This window comes from Chiloscyllium punctatum, chromosome 16 (genome assembly GCF_047496795.1).
Source record: "Chiloscyllium punctatum isolate Juve2018m chromosome 16, sChiPun1.3, whole genome shotgun sequence".
NCBI classification, from domain to species: Eukaryota; Metazoa; Chordata; class Chondrichthyes; order Orectolobiformes; family Hemiscylliidae; genus Chiloscyllium; species Chiloscyllium punctatum.
In genome coordinates, this window is record NC_092754.1 from 14,747,796 (window position 1) to 14,769,160 (window position 21,365).

A 21,365-nucleotide genomic window follows, 5' to 3' on the forward strand; every position below is an offset into this window, starting at 1 on the left:
ACTTATGCAACAATGTTCCAGGCCTGAAATCATTACTCTTTAACAGCCACAGAACCTTCCTTTGTTTGAGATGTAAGTTTTCCTCTGACTCCCATCTCCAAAAGGGTTTTAGTCCTCCTGTCACTAAGTCATAGATAGTTGTCTCTGCAACAGGTAGATTAATGTGAACAATTCACCAAAGTTATCTCACTCCTTTTGGCTTTGTCACCAACTTAAAAAGAACTCATTGGAAGAATAAGCTCCACAATATCTTGTTCTTTAATAATGTGGAGCCTACAAGCTCAATGTAAACTATCAAGCTGAATCATTTGCAACAATCTTCAGCCAGAAGTGCCAAAAGAATGATCAATTTCAATTGTCTCCAGAGATCCCTAGCTTCACAGATGCCAGACTTGAGCCACATTGATTCACTCCACATGATAGCATTAAAAAATCACTGGAAACTCACATGACTTTGGCCCTGACAACATTCCAGCAATAGTAATGAAGACTTGTACTCCACAACATGCCAGCCTCCTAGCCAAGGACAGCTACAAAAATGACATCGACCAAACAATGTGAAAATTTGCTCAGGTATATCCTGTGCACAAAAAACATTACAAATCCAACCAAACCAAATTCCTCCTCAGGGAGAAAGTGAGGACTGCAGATGCTGGAGATCAGAGCTGAAAATGTGTTGCTGGAAAAGCGCAGCAGGTCAGGCAGCACCCAAGGAACAGGAGAATCGATGTTTCGGGCATCAGCCCTTCTTCAGGAAATTCCTCCTCAGTCTACTTTCAATCATTAAAGTGATGGAATGTGTCATCACTAAGCAGTAACTTACTCACTGACATTCAGTTTGGGTTCTGCCATGGTTACTCAACTCTTGACTTACTAATCATTTCTTCTATATTCACATCCAAATCATTATATAAATGACAAAAAGCAGTGGATCCAACATTGATCTTTGTGGCACACCACTGGTCGCAGGTCTCCACTGTGGAAAAACAAACCTCCACCACCACCCTCTGTCTCCTACCTTCGTCAATTTTGTACCCAAATGGCTAGCTGTCCCTTGATTCCATGTGAACTAACTGTGCTAACCAGTCTATCATGTGGAGCCTTGTTGAATGCCTTGCTGAAGTCCACACAGACAACCTCCACTGCTCTACTTTTATCAACCTTCTTTGTTACTTACTTAAAAAAACACAATCAAGTTAATGAGACGACAGAATTCCCCACACACACCAACCATGTTGACTGTCCCTCAATTGTACAAGGCATTTGTGAAACTGCACCTGGAGTATTGTGCTCTGTTTGGTGAGGAAGGATGTTGTGGCATTGGAGGCAGTTCAGAGGTGGTTCACTAGATTGATCCCAGAGATGACTGATTTGCTTTAAGAAGAGAGATTGAACAGTTTAGGCCTATACTGTTAGGAATTTAGAAGAATGAGGGGAGGGGCTGGATGTAAGTTTGCTCACTGAGCTGGAAAGTTTGTTTTCAGATATTTTGTCACCATACTAGGTAACATCATCAGTGAGCCTCTGGTGAAGCATTGGTGGTATGGCCCGCTTTTTATTTGTGTTGTTTAGGTTTCCTTGGGTTGGTGACATCATTTCCAGTGGTGATGCCATTTCCTTTTTCTCAGGGGGTGGTAAATGGGATCCAAGCCAGTGTGTTTGTTGATAGAGTTCTGGTTGGAATGCTATGCATGTAGGAATTCTTGTGTGTGTCTCTGTTTGACTTGTCCTAGGATGGATGTGTTGTTCCGGTTGAAATAGTGTCCTTCCTCATCTGTATGTAAAGATACTAGTGGGGGTGGGTCATGTCTTTTTATGGCTTGTTGATGTTCATGTATCCTGGTGGCTCGTTTTCTGCCTGTTTGTCCAACGTAGTGTTTGTTACAGTTCTTGCAAGGTTTATTTTCGAATCTTCTCAAAACTCGCAAATGAAGGGAGTTCAAATTGAGGTATTCAAGATGATAAAAGATGTGGAGTAAATAGACGTGGAGTGGATGCTTCCTCTTGAGAGTCATTCTAGGACGAGAGGTCATTGTTTTAAACTTGCTTTCTTTTATCCTAAGACTGAGTTGAGGCTAACCCCAAAGGGTTGTTAATCTGTGGAATTGTCTACCCCAAAGTGCAGTGGATGCTGGGACCATGAGTAAATTAAAGGAGGATTTAGACAGATTGTTAATTGGTAATGGGTTGAAAGGATATAGAGAGATGGCAGGAAAATGGGGGTGAGGAGCCACATCAGCCATGATCGAATGGTGGTGCAGACTTGATGGGCCAAATGGCCTAATTCTGCTCCTTTGTCTTATGAACTTATAATCAGTCTTTACCTTTCCAAAGATATGATTCCTCAGATATTTAAGAAGTATATGTGCAAATTGAACAAGACTTGGATAACATCCAAGGTTGGGTTGACAAGTGACAAGTAACATTTGTGCCACACAAGTGCCAGGCAATAATCTCCAACAAGAGAGAATTTAACCATCACCCCTTAAAGACATTACCGTCAATGAGTCACCCAATATTAACCTCCTGTGGCTAACCATCACCAGAAACTGGACTGAACTAGTCATTCAAATGATCTGACTCCAAGAGTAGACAGAGACCAGGAATCCTGCAGTCAGTCACCACCTGGTCTTCCAAAGCCTGTCCAGCATCTGTAAGACGCATCCAGAAGTGTGATGGAATATTTATTCTTGGATGACTGCAGCTCCACAAGTATTCTAGAAGCTTAATATCATCCATGAGAAAGCAATCCTGCTTGATTGGCACCATATTCACAAGCATTCACTCCCTACACCAACAATATTCACTAGCAGCAGTGTGTGCCATCACAAGATGATTCAGAAATTGAGTTAGTCTCCTTTCAACAGCCCCTTCCACACTTCTGACCCATACTCGTCTGGAAGTGCAAAGTCAGCAGATACATGGACACACTACCAACTGTGGGTTCCCCTTCAAATCACTCACCACCCTGACTTCGGGATACATCACCTTTCCTTGTGTCACTAGGCTAGAATCTTGGATATTCCACCCAAACAGCATTGTGGATCTACCTGTGCAAAATGGACTGTAGTGTTCAAAAAGGCAAGTCACCACCATCTTCTGAATGGCAACTAGGGCTGGGCTGCCAAAGTAGGGATGCCCATAATGCATGACAGAATAAAATATGAGGGTTCTTCACCCAGCATGCACTGTATGTTCATACTTCCTTCAGTGTTTTTATCCAAGTGGTGTTCAAAACCGGGTTACTGGTTAATAGCTGAGGGAGAGTGGTAGGTTTTCATTGCCCGTATTTGACGTGATACAATGAGCCTTAGTTCCAAAGGCAATGTTTAAGATTGCTACCCTCCCTTCTGGTTATATGCTGCTGTGCCATGCAGGAGTCTGAGCCAATGGCTGTAATAATTTGTTTAGGGCGTATGACACTGTCAGGATTTTATTTGAGTTTGATCAGCAGCTCTCCAAATTTTAGTGAAGACAAATTTGTAGGATTGACTGTTTCTTTATAATTCCATTTTCCAGGTCTGTCAGGTTTTATTCTTTTTCAAAATAGCAGTGTTTTCCTCTCTTTGCTCTTGTGCAAATATAAAGTGATAAAAGTCAGAACAAGATTTTTTTAAATAGTCTGACAAACATAAAAATTAAATAATTGAACAGAACTAAATAAAAAGCAAATTAATTTTATCAGTACTGGAGAAAGAGTTGCACATGCTGTATTGCAACTTATCTCTCACTGAAAAGTAGAAACTCCACATGAGAGATTCTGAAGACTTTGAAAACACACTTTTGAACCCATGTTAGATTTAATTATGAACAGTATATGTTCAGTGTCAGATCTCTAGAGGGAAATGAGATTATCGATTAGTATATGACTGCACTAATGGATCTAGGCTCCGTCTTGAGGGTTTGAACAACTGAAAGATGATCTCATTAGAGGTAGAAATATCTTAAGTGTATGATACCTTGCTGTAAGAGCAAGTATTCAATCAACTAGAGCATATTAAAGGGAGGATAGAGGAGGTTTTGCATAATGCTGAGATACAATTCAGGACAAGTGAGAAAAAATTAGAACAATGAAAGAAATATTTGCAGAAAAATCAATGCCATGAGAAAGATTGTGGGGGACTTTAAATAAAAGAAAGCTAAGAATTTCCAGTGTGTGGAGAGTAGTAGTGCTGTGATTCCAAGAAGTTGAATCATTTTGCATGCAAATGCTTAACAAGAAAGAAGCGAACCAATAAAGAGGGTTGCTAGAGAGATGTCAGCCAGTGATTCTGATTAATTATTTTACATGTACAACAAGTTCATATCTTCAGATTTAAAGTAATGCTGTTTGATTGTGGAAGTGCAGAAGAAGAGCATTAAATGCAAGTGAAGTACATATGAATACCAGGGTAAATATGCTTCACTATAGTCAGAGTCATAGAATCATACAGCATGGAAACAGACTCTTCAGTCCAACCAGTCCATGTCAACCATAATCCTAAACTACCTGTCCTTGGCCCATATTCCTCTGTACATTTCTTATTCATGTTGAAAATTATTTACATGTCTTTTAAATGTTGTAATTACCCATATCCACTACTTCCTCTGGAAGTTAATTCCACATAAAAATCACACTCTGGGGAGGGGAGGTGGAATTGCCCCATGTCTCTTTTTTTTATCTTTCTCTTCTCACCTTAAAAATATGCCCCCAGCCATTAAACCCCCCACTCTCGGGAAAAGACGCCTGCCATTCACCTTATCTATATTCTTCTTTAGTTTTCTAAATCTCTCTATGGTCATGTCTCAACCTCCTACCAGTGAAAAACATCCCAGCCTATTCAGTCTCTCCTTACAACTCAAACCCTCTATTTCTGGCAACATCCTGGTAAATTTCTTCTCAACACTCTGCAGCTTAATAATATCCTTCCTATGACAGGGCAGCAGAACTGTACAGAGTACTCAAGAAGAGGCATCACCAATAACCTCAGCATAATGCCCCAACTCCTATATTCAAAGGTGTACATAATGAAGACAAGCATGCTCTACCCCTCCTTAACCACTCTGTCTATATGTGACACAAACTTCAAAGAATTATATCCCTGAACTCCTAGGTCTTTCTGTTCTACGACACTGCCCAAGGCCTACTTTTAATTGTAGAAGTCTTGTTTTTGTTAGTTTTACCAACATGCAATACCTGCATTTATCCATCTGCCACTCTTCAACTCATTGACCCAATTGATCATGATCTCTTTGTAATCTTAGATATCCTTCTTCAATGTCTACTATACTCCCTATCTTGGTGTCATCCACAAACTTACTAACCATATGTTGTGATTGGAACCAGGTGATCTTATTGACTGAGATCCTTGATTGGGATTGTTAGCCTGGGTCAATCAGGGCCCTGGCTGACAGACAAAGGGGAATCCACATCTCCTCACTTGAGGGACTGATTGATTTGCTAGCCACAACCAGCGTACTGTGCACGTGTAAATAAAGGGTGACTTGGTGATAGGATATCGGCCGCTGTGCAGTTATTTCACCATGCTTTTTACATTCTCATTTAAATTATTTATGTAAATGACAAACAAAATTGGAGCCAGCACTGATCCCTTTGGAACACAATTCATCACAGGCCTCCAGTTTAAAAAACAGCTTTCCACCATTGGTCTTCTGCCGTTAAGCCAATTTTGTGTCCAATTGGCAAGCTCACCCTGAATCCTATGTGATCTAACTTTACTAATTCGTCTACTGTACAGAACCCTGTCAAAGGCTTTAGTAAACTCCAAAGAAACAATATCTGCCACTCTGCCCTCGTCAATCTTCTTGGTTACTTCCTAAAAAACACTCAAGTTTGGGCGGCGCTATTTCCCTTGCACAAAATAATGCTGATTGTTGCTAGTCATTCCTTGCCTCTCCAAATGTATATAAATCCTATCTTTTCAGGATTACTTCCAATAACTTACCTACCACTGAAATCAGACTCTCAGGTCTGTAGTTCCCAGGCTTCACCTTACATTCTTTCTTAAACAAAGGCACAACATTAGCCACTCTCCAGTTGTTTGGCACCTCCATTGTTTTTATAGATGATACAAATATTTCTGAAAGGGGCCCTGCAATATTTTTCCCTAACTTCCCACACAGCCCTCAGACATACTAGATATGGTCCCAAGAATTCATCCACCATTGTTTTCTCAGACCTCCAACACTTCCTCTTCTGTCATGTGAGCTGTTTTCAAAATATCAATATTTATTTCCCTGAGTTCTCCAGCCTCCATTGCTTTCTCCACAGTAAAACCTGACACAAAATATCCATCTAATATCTTTCTCATTATCTGAGGTTCAGCACAACAGTGACCTCTTTGATCTGAGGCCTTACTTTCTCTTTAGTTTCTCTCTTGCTGTTAATGTACTTGTAGAATTTCTTTCGATTATCCTGAACCTTATTTGCCAAGGCTATCTCATATCTTCTCTTTGTCTTCCTGATCTCCCTCTTAAGAATGCCCCAAAAGCTCTTTACATTGTTCAAGAGATTCATTTGAACACAGTTTGAATTGAATATATGATTTTTTGTCTTGACTAGAGTTTCAATACCTTTATTCTTCCATTTGTTTCTTATCCTACAAGCCTTACTTTTCACTCGATCAAGAATATAATGACAAAACTCTTGCTATCTCATTTTGAAAGCCTCCCACTTATCAAATGTCCCTTTATCTGCAAACAGTTCACTCCAAATAGCTTTTGAAAGCTCTTGTCTCATGCTATTAAAATTTGCCTTACTGCAGTTAAAAACTTGAATTTTTATGAGAGGCTTATTCTTTTCCATAAATATTTTAACACAAGTACAGTTATGATCACTAAACCCAAAGTCACTTGTCCTGTCTTATTACCCAAGAGAAGTTCAAGTTTTGCTCCTTCTCTAGTAGGAACATTTACATATCGTTAAGGAAAATTTTCTTGAACACACTTAACAGGTTTTTCACCATCTGAAACTTTAACACTTGTAGTCACTGTCAATGTTTGGAAAATTAAAATCACTGACTATTACAACTTCATTAATCTTACAAAAATCTGAGATTTCTCTACATATTTGTTCCTTAATTTCCCTCTATTCGAAGGTCTATGGTACAATCTTTTTATTTCTTAATATCCCCTTCCACTCTTGCCTCTTTTTCTATCCTTCCTTTAGCACCTGAAACCTGGAACTTAACCTGGAAGTTGCCGGTCCTGTCCATCCCTTGGCCTGGTTTCTGTAATAGCTATGACATTCCAATTCCATGTTCCCAAACATACCCTGAGTTCATTAGCCTTACCTGCAACATTTGTGTTGAAATATTTCAACATTTGTGTTGAAATAAATGCACTTTAATTCTTCAAGAGTTACTTAGCCCTTTGACTTGCTGTTGTCTGTCTTTTCTAATTAGCTTATTCTTTTCAAATTGAGAACCATTCTCATCTATCTACTCAGCTACTCAGGCTTCTTCTGGAGTTCTAATCTCCCTGTTATAGGAAGGATATTATTAAGCTGAAGGGGGTTCAGAAGAGATATACCAGGATGTTGGTAGGAATGAAGGTTTTGAGTTATAAGGAGAAGCTTGATAGGCTGGAACGTTTTTCACTGGAACGTAGAAGGTTGAGGGGGTGACCTTATAAAACAATGAATGGTATAGATAAGGTGAATGGCAAGTGTCCTACCCAAAGGGTGGGGGTTTTTTAAGACTTGGGGCCATATTTTTAAGGTGAGAGGAGAAAGATTTAAAAAAGACATGGGCATTTTTTTTTGATATACAGTGTAGTTCCACGGGAAGTTGTGGATGCAGGTACAGTTACATGTTTACAAGATAATTAGATAAGTATGTGAATAAGAAATATTTGGGGGATGTGGGCCAAGCACAGGCAGATGGGACTAATTTAGTTGGGGATTTGGTTGACATGGACTGGTTAGACCAAAGGATCTGTTTCCTTGCCATATGACTCTGACAGTTCCTGTATTGTAGAATCGTGTTGACTTGAAACATTTAGGGTTTCGTCTTGTGTGGATGTTCAAGTTACAGATTGAGGTTAATATTTAATTCATTGTTATAAATTTTATTCTACCTGTGTAATGACAGTAAGCATCAATGAAATGTAATGAAGGGTTTCATAACTGCAATTCAATTTAAGAAAGCACATGCATTTCTATTGAACCTTTCGCACTCTTAAAATGTCCCAACACAAAAATAAAATTGTCTCCAAATTTTTGGAATTTTTTTACCCTGTGAGATATAGAAAGGACCTATTTTAGATTTTTAATTCATAATTAGAAAGTTTAGAACTCTAGAGTTGAAGTTCGTTTATAAAGAATGACATAACAATATAGAAGTGTGGGATGTCGCATCCCAATATGCAAATCCCAGTTCAAAATCAAACCTCTCTATTCCCAGAGAGGTGTCAAGTCTTGAGATTTAATTAAAGTTCCAAATATCCCAACTAGCTTCACCCTTGCTGCTAACCAGGATAAAAGTCAACTCTACCTAGTTGCTTCAGTAACAAGTTTAAAAACTCTATAACAGGAACAGTGAAAGAACAGGATTTTTAATTTATTATCCTAGACCTCACCTGTTTTGAAATTTCATATAGACATAAATTAAAAAGTAAATAATAAGAGGAAGTCAGGATGCAAAGAGGGCCACAATGGGATTTACAGGGTCAAAATCACAAAGTGACAGCAAATATTTATTTACTTTGTAGTATTTATGAGGAGATAGATCATGTAAACCTGACATTTTAAGATCAGACTGTAAATAATGTAACTATTCTTGTAAAAAATAGAGAAATAGTCAGTAAGCTAACCAACATAAAGATGATTAAGCTCCTGATATGAGCAAATTAAAAGACTGTATGGGATAGATTTAATAGTACATTGTGGACAAAATTAAAATGCCAGAGAGCTAACTCTATACCTCAATTTAAGAAGGAAGATGAAATTGTTGACATTGTTGAATGATCAGTTGCTGAAGAATTATATTGGATTCAATGTTAACTCTGTTTTTCTACATATGCTGCCTGACCTGCTGAGTTTCTCCACTTTCTGCTTTTCTATATGAATGATTAGGTTAACATAGGCAGTAAGAAAAATTATGGAAATCCTCACCAAAGGAGAATAAAGAAATTACTTTATTAAAAAAAGTAATAATTAAGATCAGTATAAATTTCAAAAGACAGTTTTGATTCACTAACCTCCTTTATTTATTGGAAGAAATTAGAGACGATATTCAAGGGTGGTGCAACATATGTAATTAAGATAGATTCCACAAAAGCCTGTGTATGGTTGTGGTTGCCTCATTATAAAAAACATGCAGAGATACTAGAGCGATGCAAAATTATTTACAAGGATGTTAGGTACATTCTTGTATTTTTGCTATCAGGAAATGATGAATAAGCTGGGTCACTTTTATTCAGTAAGAGGCAGAGAGAAAACAGGGAATTATAGACCAGTCAGCTTGATGTCGGCAGTGGGGGGCAAAATGCTAGGGTCCATTATAAAATATTCAATCGATTAAAAACACAGTGGCAGAATCAGACAGGTTCAAAATGGATTTACAAAAGCAAAATCGTGGGAGGTGGTGGGGTGGGGGAGGTAGGCGAAGGATGTGGTTTATTTGAACTTTCAGAAAACACTTGACAACATCCAACATAAAGATCCTTGTGTCAAGCTGAAGCACGTGGCATTGGGGCTTGTGTATTAAAATGGTTAGAAAAACTAGTTAGCCAGCAGGAAATAGAGTAGGAATGTCTTTTTCCAAATGGCAGGCAGTGACTGGTGGGTATCTCGGGGATCAGTGCTAGAACCCCACCTAATCACATTATATGTATATATTAATGATTTAGATAAGGGAACTAAATGTAATATCTCCAGATTTGGTGATGACATAAAGTTGGATGGGAGGGTGATCTGTGAGGAGGATACACAGATGCTTCAGTATGGTTTGGACAAGCTAAGTGAATGAGGTAATGCAAGGCAGATGCAGAATAATGTGGATGAATGTGAGGCTATCTGCTTTGGGAGCAGAAACAAGAAAGTGGATTATTATATGCTTACAATTTGAGAAAGGGAAATGTGCAACAAGACTTGGGTTTCCTCCTACCCCTGTCACTGAAGGTAAACATGCAACTGCAGCAGACAGTCAAGAAGGTAATAGTATGTTTGCCTTCATAGCAAGAGGATTTCAGTTCAGAAGCAGGGATGTCTTGCTGCAATTATATAGGGTCTTCATGAGACTACAAATGGAATATTGTGTGTAGTTTTGGGCTCCCTATTTGAGGAATGATGCTGTTGCTATAAAGGGAGTGTGCAAAGGTGTGCCAGTCTGATTCCTGAAATGGCAGGACTGATGTATGAAGAGAAGTTTAAGTAGTGAGGATTGTATTTGTTGGAGTTCAGAAGAATTAAGAGGACGAAGCTGATCGCATCGGAACCTATAAAATTCTAACCTGATGAAACGGTGGGTGCAGGAAGGATGTTACCAGTGACAGGGGAAGTCAGAACCAGGGTCTGGGTAGCTAGAATATGGGGTAAACAAATTAGAACTAAGATGAGTAATATCTTCATCCAGAAAAATTGTGAAGCCTGCAGAATTGACTACCATGGAAAGTCATCGCTGCCAAAACATTATATGATTTCAAAAAGGATTTAAGTATAGTACATGGGCCTAGAGTGATAAAAGGATATGGTGGGAAAAAACAGTACCAGGCCATTGAATTCGCTGATCAGCCATGATCATAATTAACAACAAAGGAGGCTCAAAGGGCTGAATGGCTTACATCTACTCCTATTTTCTGTGTTTCTCTATTAATGTTGGAAAGAAATAGTTGACGAGTGACCCAATAAGCAGCTTAAATTTATGAAAAGATGTCAGAAATCACAGAGAATATTGCTATTTAAGAAAAGAGCAAAACTAAGGGTCATCTACTGGACAATCAGTAAGAAAACCACTAAGAAATTAAGAAGAGAAGTCTTTCTGCAAAGATTGCAGAATTCAACTGCAGGGAGTGGTTCAAGACAATAATGTAGATTTATTTCAGAGGAGTGTAATTGATGTCAGATTAGAAATACAGGTTTCTTCAAAGCTGGAGTAGATAATTTCCTAATTATCCTGCTCAAAGATGTTCTTGCGTGCAACTCAAGTAGGTAGGTCTTGAATTCTGATTGCCTGTCTCAGAGGTAAGGGTATACCACTGTGCCACAAGAGTCCCAGTGGCCTGAAACAGAACAGTCCAGAGTCAAGTGAGAGCATATGATGCCCATTGGAAATTATGTTCTAGAGCTGAGTTCATGTACATCATACCAACACTTTGATTTAGCCCTCTCCCTTATCTTTGGTGGTCTGCATTGCCCTAAATGAGCTTTGCACGTAATTTAATCTGTTGGAAAACACTGGCGATTTAATGGTGCTGGTTAATAGATGAAAATTGCCGCAGGTGATTTTGTGATGGGGAAAGACATTCAGTTGTTGTGAGAACACATCCGGATATAGAAAAAAAAAGCTGAGTTCTAACTGAGGTTGTTATGGTGTCGCGGAAGTGACCCTACCTGTCTGAAAATTACTTCTCAGAATAGATTGATTATAAAGTATAAAAATATGCTAAGTTCTCTGGCACCACAGGTGATTTGGTGGAAAAACATAATTCAGTTGTGTGATAACTCTTCCAAATGTATAAAAGGAGATCTGAATTCAGTTGTTGTGAGAGCATATCTAGATAGAGCAATAAAAAGAGCTGAGCCCTAATTAAGGGTTCTTGTGGTACAGTGGGTAGTATTCTCATCTATGAACTAGGAGGCCCACATTCAAATCCCATTTGTTCCAGAGGCATGTAATAACATTTCTGAATAGGTTGATTAGAAAATACAAAAAAAAGCTGAGTTCTGACTGTTGGGGTTGGAGTGTGTTACTTCCAATTCTATTTTAATTTAAACTCTTCCCTTTATCCCCCACCACTCTGTTTTTGTTATTATTGTATGCTCATGGCAGCCAATGCTTGATCATTATTCTTCAGGTTGGTAAGACTTGGTGGTTTTAGTAAAAGGAAATCTGTTCCAGAAATGTGTTATACCTCTGAATAGTTTGCTTCAAAAGTATCAAGAGGTAGGTTCTGAGGTCTTCTGTGGTTCAGTATGAGTGATTGCGCCTCTGAGCTTGGAAACTTAGGTTCAAGTCCCATCTGCTTCAGAAGTAGAAACACAAAATAGGAGTAAGCCAGTCAGCTCTTTGAGCCTCCTTTGTTATTAATTATGATCAGCGAATTCAATGCTGTTTTTCCCACCATATCCTTTTATCACTCTAGGCCCATGTATGATATGTGGCATGATATGTTTGAACAGGCTGATTAAACATATCTATGAGAACTGTCCTGGGGGTTCCTGTGGCATAATGGTAGTGTCACTACCTCTGGGCCAAAAGGTCTGGGTTTAAGTCCCACCTTATCAAGAGGTGTGTTCTAACACGTGATCAGGTTGATTTTTAAAAACTGGGTTATCTTCCCCCTCCAATTCCATGTTAATTTAAAATCTTTCCCTACCCTCCTCGGTGCGGCGCCTTGGAATATTTCCCCATCCAATCTGTTTTAATTTCATGCCCTCCCTTGTTATTGTTCCACTGTCCCTTGTGGGTAGTGCTCATGTTCTTTCAATTAGTAACGCAAGTGATTTGATCATGGCTATAGTTCCTAAAAAAAAAGGTCCAGAGATGTGTGACAATATTCCTGAACAAAAGATAAAAGGGCTCCGGGTGTAAGTTTGTTCACTGAGCTGGAAGGTTTATTCTCAGACGTTTTATCACCATGCTAGGTAACATCATCAGTGAGTCTCCCTGGAAGCACTGGTGTACTGTCCCACTTTCTATTTGTGTGGCAGGTGATATCACTTCTGGTTCTTTTTCTGAGTGTTTGGTAATTGGGGTCCAAATGGATGTGTTTGGAGTTATGGTTTGAATGGAGACCTCGAGGAATTCCCATGCGTGTCTTGGTTTAGCCTGTCCCAGGATCGATGTTTTGTCCCAGTCGACTTGTGCCCTCGTTGTCTGTGTGTAAGGATAGTAGTGATAGTTGGTTGTGTCTTTTGGTGGTGAGTTGGTGCTTGTGTGTCCTGGTGGTGTGGCTAGATTCCTGTCTGTCTGATGTAATGTTTGTTTGTTGATATTTTGTATGTGACGTTCATTCTGCTGGTTGTTTGTACAAGGTCTTTTAGATTCATCAAGAGTTGTTTGTGTGTTGGTTGGTTTGTGGGCTACCATGATATCAAGGGGCTGGAATATTCTGGTCGTCATCTCTGAGATGGTTTTAATATACAGTACTGTGGCTAGAGTCTCTGGGCATGATGAGTCTTCTTATTTAGGATTATTGTGTAAGAATGGGCAGACTGTGCTTATCCGAGTACCCGTGGTTCTTGAATACGTTGTATAGGTGTTCTTCAGCATCTTGTAGTTCCTGGGTGTTGTGGCTCATTTAAATAATGTCTTGATGCAGCTCCGTTTGTGGTTGTTGAGATGATTTGCTCCTCTAATTGAATATCTGATCTGTGTGTGTCACTTTCCTGTAGACATTGGTCTGCAGCTGTCCATTGGCTTTTTGTTCTACCGTGACATTCTTTTGAAGGTGTGTCTTGTTAACTTCACCTGTCTTGTGGAGTTTCTTCAATGACGCTGTAATACAGAACAGAACACCACGTTGAAAAAGCAAACACGCTATTTGCAGATACCTGCAGATACGGAAACCTACCAACATGTGTCTCCACAGGTAGAAAACCTTTTTACAGCAATACTGAAGAAACACCACATAGGCATTGTGCCCCAACTCTTTCGCCGTTAGATTGATGACTGCATCGGTGCAGCATCTTGCACTCAGGCTGAAGTGGAGCAATTCATTGATATCGCCCACAAATTCCATCCTACCCTCAAGTTCACTTGCTCCCTCTCTGACATCACCCTCACCTTTCTTGGCCACTCCATTTCCATCTCCGGCAATGGTCTCCAAAAGGATGTTTACTACATACACTTAGACTCCCATAACTACCTGGACTACACCTCCTCCCAACCAGTATCTATTCCTCCACCTCTGCCACAACTGCTCAGACGAGGAGACATTCCACTCCCAAGCATCCCAGGCATCCACCTATTTTGAACAATTCCAGACAGCCCTCTACCACACCACCTCCACTCCCTGTTCCATTGCTCTAAACCTCCCTCCTCCAAATGCAATAAAGACAAAGTTCCCCTTGTCCTCCCTTACCATCCCACCAGTCTCTGCAGCCAACTCCAACTTGACCCAACCACCAAGAATATCTTCCCCTCTCCACCCTTCTTTGCCTTCCGCAAGGACCATTCCCTTCAACAGTACTTGCTTTGTGCCACTCTCCCCACTGGCCCCCAAAGTACCTTACTCTACAACTGGAAAAGATGCAAGACCTGCTGATACACATCCCCTCCCCTCCATCCAGGGCCCGAAACAGTCCTTCCAGGTGAGCCAGAGGTTCACCTGCCTCTCTTCCAACCCAGTTTACTGCATCAGGTGCTCCCAAGGTGATCTCCTCAAATTTGGGAGACCAAACATATAAACTTAGGGAATGGTTCACCAAGCATCTTAGCTGGGTAGGCAGTGGCCAACCAGACCTCCCAGTCACGATCCATTTTAGTTCCCCCTCCCATCCCCTTTCTTACATGACCATCCTTAGCCGCCTCCATTGCCACAATGAAATAAAGCGCAAATTGGATGAACAACACCTCATCTTCCACCTGGGCAGTCTACAGCCTAGAGAACTCAACATTTGAGTTCTCCAATTTCAAATACCTCCCTTCCCATCTCCTAACTCTTTTCCCAGCCCCCTTCCTCCCTGCCACCATCCAGATTCATTTCTCCCATTGACCAACCAGGCTGTACCCTCTACTTGTCTTCACCTATCCCCACTTTACCATCCTGCCCCCGCCACCCACTTTATCTGCAGCTCCCCTTACCCCCACCCCCAGACCTGAAGAAGGATTACACCCAAGACGTCAACTTTTCTAACTCATGATGCTGCCTGGCTTGTTGTGTTCTTCAGGCCTTCTGCCTGTCTACTTTGGATTCTAGCATCTGCAGTTTTTTTTGTCTCTATAATTAAAATAAAAAGCTGAGTTCTTGAACTCGTTCTTTTAGTACAATTTAACTGGATGATTTGCTAATGGCTTATTTTGAAAAGTTCTTACTCTTCTTTCTTTCTTGTTATTGTTCCCCAGCCCCTGATGGCCAATGCTTGTGATTTATTTTTCTAACTGGTTAGAATGGGTGATTTGGTGATGGGTCTTCAAAAGTAAAGAGCTGAATTCTTTGATGTGTAACCTTGTCAAATTGATGGTGAGTTTCAAAAATGAAAAAAAGACCTGAGTTCATTGAGGAGCTTGTGGCGTTATGTCCCTAACTCTGAACCAGGAGAAGTCCCACCTACTTCAGATGTATATCATAATACATTTGAACAGATGTTTTTTAAGAAACCTCATTTCTTTGCCCTGGTTGATAGCGTTGTTTCTTTGGTTAATTTGAAAATTGTTAAATTGCTGCTGGACTTTTTTTTTTATAAACGAGCTGAGTTCTTGGGGACTTGTGGTGCAATGTAATGTCCCCATCTTTGAATGAGAAGGCCCTAATTCAAGTCCTACTGCCAGGGTTGTGTCAGAATGAGTTCAAGCATGTTGATTTTAAAACAAAAGAACAGAGTTCTTGTGATTGGGCCATTTGATGTTGGGTTCTTCAAATAAATAAACATCAGCTTTTTTTTATAAATAAAGAACTAGGTTAAATGAAGCCCTGGTAAATGTCTAAGAGCCTTTAGCTGCCTAATTCAACATACAAGAACATAAGAAATAGGAGCAGGAGTAGGCCATCTGGCCATCCAGCCTGCTCGGCCATTCAGTAAGACCATGGCTGATGCTGTTGTGGACTCAGCTCCACTTACCCTATGGACATTGTTGTATTAAACAGATGAGCACACAAAGGAGAAGAGGACAGAGATTTATTCTGTTCGAATCAGATGTGGAAGAAGGTTTAAACAGAGCCCACATGTCAGCATGGATTTGTTGTACTGAATGCCCTGTTTCTGTTTTATATAATAATTACATTGTGCATTAAACCTTCTACTTATGAAAAATATTCACTAGGGCAACCCTATATTGAGATTTTTATCGCCATGGTTTATATATTGTTTAAGAAAAAGGAGAGGCTAGTGAGTGAGTCTTTTTTTTTTGTAAATATATTTATTAGCAAATTTTTTTAACTTTACAAACATATAAAATTATTGAAAAATACAATCAATAACAAATAGCAGTATGATAAAAGAAAAAAAACACAAATTACAGTACAATTACTGTCTACTAACTACTAACCTACCCTATAATACAAAACAAGCCCTAACACTCTGCAAAGCAACACCAAAAAAAAGCAAAAAAAAATAAAAATACAAAATAGCTATGCTTGGCACAATGCTCCCACACAAAGGAACGGGAGCATTGGAGTGAGTATTTTAATCAGTCTGTTCAAATCTGTTATGATACGCAGGTGGCACTTGTACTTGTGCCTTTACGTCCAGTGATAGTGACACAGTCACTTTGCAATAAGAGCCCTTACACATGAGGTGGGATCTTCTGCTTTCAGCCAGCATTAATGTAGAGTTTAAATTAAATGGGAGAGAGTGCGATGGAGGATTTTCATGAAAAGCTCACTTTCAATCCAATTAATATTTGTTTTAGATTTATACCTTATGGTTTGTGACCTGCGCCTTATATTATGTAATTGTTTTTCCTTTTACAGGATATCGATTGGGTGCAGACAGAAAAGCATGTGTTTGAGCAGGCCTCCAGTAATCCATTTCTGGTTGGTCTTCACTCATGTTTCCAAACAGAAAGCAGGTAAGAAACTGTTCTAAATAAAACTCAAGGTGTTTTCTTTTTTCCACTTTGTTTCATCCGGCTATTCTGCGTGTAACTAATTAATCTGAAGAGATCAAACTATTAGCTAAGGACCCTGGATAGAGCTTGTATGAGATGAGATTTTAGCCCTCTTTTAAATTCAGGGGCTTGCAGTTTAAAGCCCTCTTGACATCCACTATGCTAATTTACTTGCCTTAATCAGTTGTATTTCATCAAATTTAAAGTACATTAGAGTGCAACAGCAATGTGACAAGAAGCCATAGTGCTTTGACACTTGAAAGGATCTGGTCTGCTGCAACTCAAACTGTGTAATCTACTCACTGAAGGATAGCAGCATGACAGCAAGGAAAATAAAATGGAGAGAAAGGCTAATAATTTGGAAGGAGAGCAGGAAGTGACATGTCCTTGCCATTCTTTGTGAAGCTTTGGCTTAATCCAAATGAGACAGCTATTGTGTTTTGAAGCCATGGATGCAGTTGCCAAGCAGCAAGCACATGAGGACCACATGGACTAATGGCCATTGCTGTTGTCACTGGCATTCATTCATGTTGTCCTAATGAATTCTTGTGCGTGTTTAGAGTTGGACTGCAGTCGTGCAAAAAGATAGCCGTCCACCACCTTCTCAAGGGCAATTGGTAATTTTCAATAGCACCTATGAATGAATTGTTAAAAGTTGTCTGTCTTTTGTATTTCTACAAAGACAATCATGCAATGTATATCAGACAAATGAGCATTGGTGCTGGGATTGATTATTTAGTGAATCTTATTTTCTGTGACATGTTTCAGGTTGTTTCTGGTTATAGAATATGTCAATGGAGGTGACCTTATGTTTCATATGCAACGGCAAAGAAAGCTTCCTGAAGAACATGCCAGGTACCAAAACCTTTTACATCCTCTCATGTGACCAAATAATTAATGAAAACATCATAGTACAAATTTACTAGAACAATACTCAGGTGAATGAGAGCAAAGATAGTGAGTGCTGCCAGGGTGAATTGCTTTTGGAATGCATATACGCAGAACGAGGAGGTTGGCATCTTTTTTAGTTATCTATAGAAAGGATGCTGGGCAGAATTTTCTGGTGTTGCTGGTAGTGAGTTTGAAGCTTTTTTTATAGCCAATCGTTGACCTCTGAAAGGCCTCATCCCGCTGCCGCTGAAATTAATCAAGCTACGGGGGGGGGTGGCCTGTCACAATGTGACATGCCAAATAACTATTCGTGTTTGTTCACAGGATGTGGCTCGGCCAGTATGTTTTGTCCATCCTTAATTGGTAGGCAGTTAAGAGTCAACTACATTGCTGTAGGTCTAGAATCACATGTAGGCCAGACCAGGTGGCAGCTTTCTTTCCCTAAAGTCAACTGAATGGGTTTTAACAACAGCTGACAGTAGTTATATCGTGCATTGGCGAGATTTATATTCCAGATTTTTATTGGATTCAAATTTAACCATCTGCCATGTTAGGATTAGAACCCATGTTTGTAAAACATTAACCTGGGCTTCTGGACTATTAGTGTAATAACATTAGTGCTTTATCACCACCTCCCATTTGTGAGTTACGTCACTCAAAGGGTGATGGAGATGGTTTCTTTTGATCAGAGGCATTCCATGTCTGATCAAAGGACTGCACATTAGAAAGGTGCTCTGCCTGATGAGAGATTGTGACCAATGAGATTGACCCCACCCTTGCTTCCAATTTGAAATCTTTGGATTCTGGAGGTGTTCTTCTGACAGCAGCCAAACCTCCTCAGTAGTGCTATTGAGTGCAACGGCTGCCAGCCTCTGAGCAACACCTCATGCTAAATGGGACTTCTGCCCCAGGATCTTGATTCTAGGGGAAGCATGCTGCAGGCCTTATCACTGTTTGATTGACGTGTGATTCAGTGTAGCTTCTCAAAAGGAGACAGTGTGAGTTTGTCTCTGAATCTCCAGATGGCAGACAAGACACCTGACCCGACATAAACCAAGGCATTTAATTCAAAAGCTACCTTTGTCCTAACTTAAACCAAGAACCATCTATCATGGTTTAATGAGAAGGAGAAACTGAAGGAAATCAGTGTTAGTAGGGCAACAGTGTTGGAGAATTTGATGCAATTGCAGGCTGAGAAATTCTCAGCTTGATAACCTACGTCCCAGAGTATTTAAAGTGGCCCAGAAAGCGATGGATTCATTTGTGGTATTCTTCCAAGATTCTGTAAATTCTGAAACTGTTTCTACAGATTGCACTGTGACTAATGTAACCTCTCTATTTAAATAGAGAGGCAGAGGGAAAACTGGGGATTTATAGATCAGTCAGCCTGGTGTCGGTAGGGTAGAAAATGCTTGAGTCCATTGTAAAAGATTTAATAGCAGAGCACTTTGGAAAACATCAGCAGGATCAGACAGAGTCAACATGCATTTCCGAAAGGGCCACCATGCTTGAGAAATCTACTGGAATTCTTTGAGGATGTAACTCGTAGAGTTGATGACAGGGAACTAATGAAAGTAGTTTATCTGAATTTTCAGCAAGCTTTTGACAACGTTCACGTAAGAGATTAGATTAGTTAAAGCACATGGGACTGGGATAATATACCGAAATGGAGAGAAAATCTGATTGGCAGACAGAAAACAAAAAGTAGAAATAAACATTTTACAAAAAGCAGGCAATGACTAGTGGATACCTCGGCGATCAGTACTAGAACCCCACCTAATTGCAAAGTCTATTAATGATTTAGATGAGGGAACTAAATGTAATATTTCCAAATTTGCAGATGACATAAAGCTGGATGGGAGAGTGATCTGTGAGGAGGATACAGAGATGCTTCAGTGTAAATTGGACAGGTTCAGTGAGTGGATACATGCATGGCAGATGCAGAATAATGTGGATAAATTTGAGGTTATCTGTTTTGGGAGCAAAAACAGGAAAGTGGATGTTTATGTGGCCCTTGAGCAAGGAGAATATGCAACAAAATCTGAGTTTCCTCATGCCCCAATCACTGAAGGTAAACGCACACATTCAGCAGCTGGTCAAGAAGGCAAATGCATTAGCCTTCGCAGTAAGAGTGTTTGAGTACAGGAGCAGGGATGTCTTGATGCGATTATACAGGATCTTGGTGAAACCACACCTGGAATACTGTGTGCAGTTCTGGTCCATATTCATATGAGTTTGTAAGAATGAAGGGGGAATCTCATAGAAACCTATCAACTTTTAACAGGATTTGACTGGGTAGATGCAGGAACAATATTCCAGCTGATGGGTAGTGCAGGACCAGGATTCACTGCTTACAGTTAAGGATAGGCAGTAAACCAATTAGGGTCAAAATGAAAAATTTGTTCATGCAGAGAGTGGTGAGCCTGTGGAATTCACTACCACAGAAAGCATTCAAGGCTCAAACATTGTATTTCCAGGAGTTGTATATAACACTTGGGACTAAAGGAATCAAAGAACTTTGGGGTTGGTGGTGGGAGGGCAGGTAATCAAGTTGGATCATCAGCCATGTTCATAATGAATGCTGGAGCTGGTTTGAAGGGCTGAATGGCCTCCTCCTCTTATGTTGTCTTATTTTCCAATGTTTTAGCCTTTGTCCTGTGCATTCTAGCTGCCTTTTAACAAGATACCAATTTTAAAATTCTCATACTCGTTTTGGAATTCCTTAATGGTGTCAGACCTTCCTATCTCTGTAATCTCCAGCTCTATAATCATTCAAGCCATGTGCAAGCGTCTGATTCCAGTCTTTTGTTGATCCTGATTGAAAACATTTAACTGTCACCTTTCAGATCCCCTTTCAGCTGCCAAACCCTTGGAAATGCCTCCATAAACCCCTCTGACTCTTCACTTCTGTTTTCCCATTTTAAGATGGTCTTTAAAATACATCATTCTTCTGGAAATCAGTTTGTGTCACTATATTAACTAGTGAGTCATGCAATATTAAAGTTGTTGTGACTGTCAATCACAGCTTTGTTCAAGTCATTCATGATAATAGAGAGTCATAAAGTATACAGTATGGAAACAGACCCTTAAATTGAACCAGTCTGTTGCCAACCATAATCCCAAACTAAACTAGACCTACCCTCCTGCGGATGGCCCAGATCCCTCTCAACATTTCTTATTTAAGCACAGGTTGTTCTGCTACAACATACGATACGTTAACGCAAATATTTTGCTGTAACGCAATTGACGAATTAGGGACACTGTTGCTAAAGCACAAATTTTTAAAACGTGTTGGCTGTAAGGCAATTACATTGCCACCACTTTAAGCACTGTTTCAGGGAAGAACTATCTGTACTTGTGTTTTAAACGTTACAACTGTATCCACATCCACCACTTCCTCTGGCAGTTCATTTCACTCACAAACCATTATATGTATAAAAAAAAGTCTCTCATCTTTTTAAATCTTTCTTCTCTCACCTTAAAAATATGCCCCTACTCTTGAAATCCCCTATCCTAGGGCAAAGACATCTGCCATTCACCTTA

The 21,365-nt window shown here is 39.8% G+C and overlaps 1 protein-coding gene across 6 annotated transcripts in view; it reads left to right on the top strand.

The window, feature by feature from the left end:
- The window catches only part of prkcz (protein kinase C, zeta), a 428,930-nt gene that overhangs the window by 270,222 nt on the left and 137,343 nt on the right, over positions 1–21,365 (top strand). For all 6 annotated transcript variants that reach the window (XM_072586280.1, XM_072586279.1, XM_072586278.1 and 3 more), the window contains 2 exons: positions 16,795–16,892; positions 17,700–17,786. In XM_072586280.1, the coding sequence (XP_072442381.1) occupies positions 16,795–16,892; positions 17,700–17,786 (185 nt within the window). The remainder of the gene's footprint in view (positions 1–16,794; positions 16,893–17,699; positions 17,787–21,365) is intronic.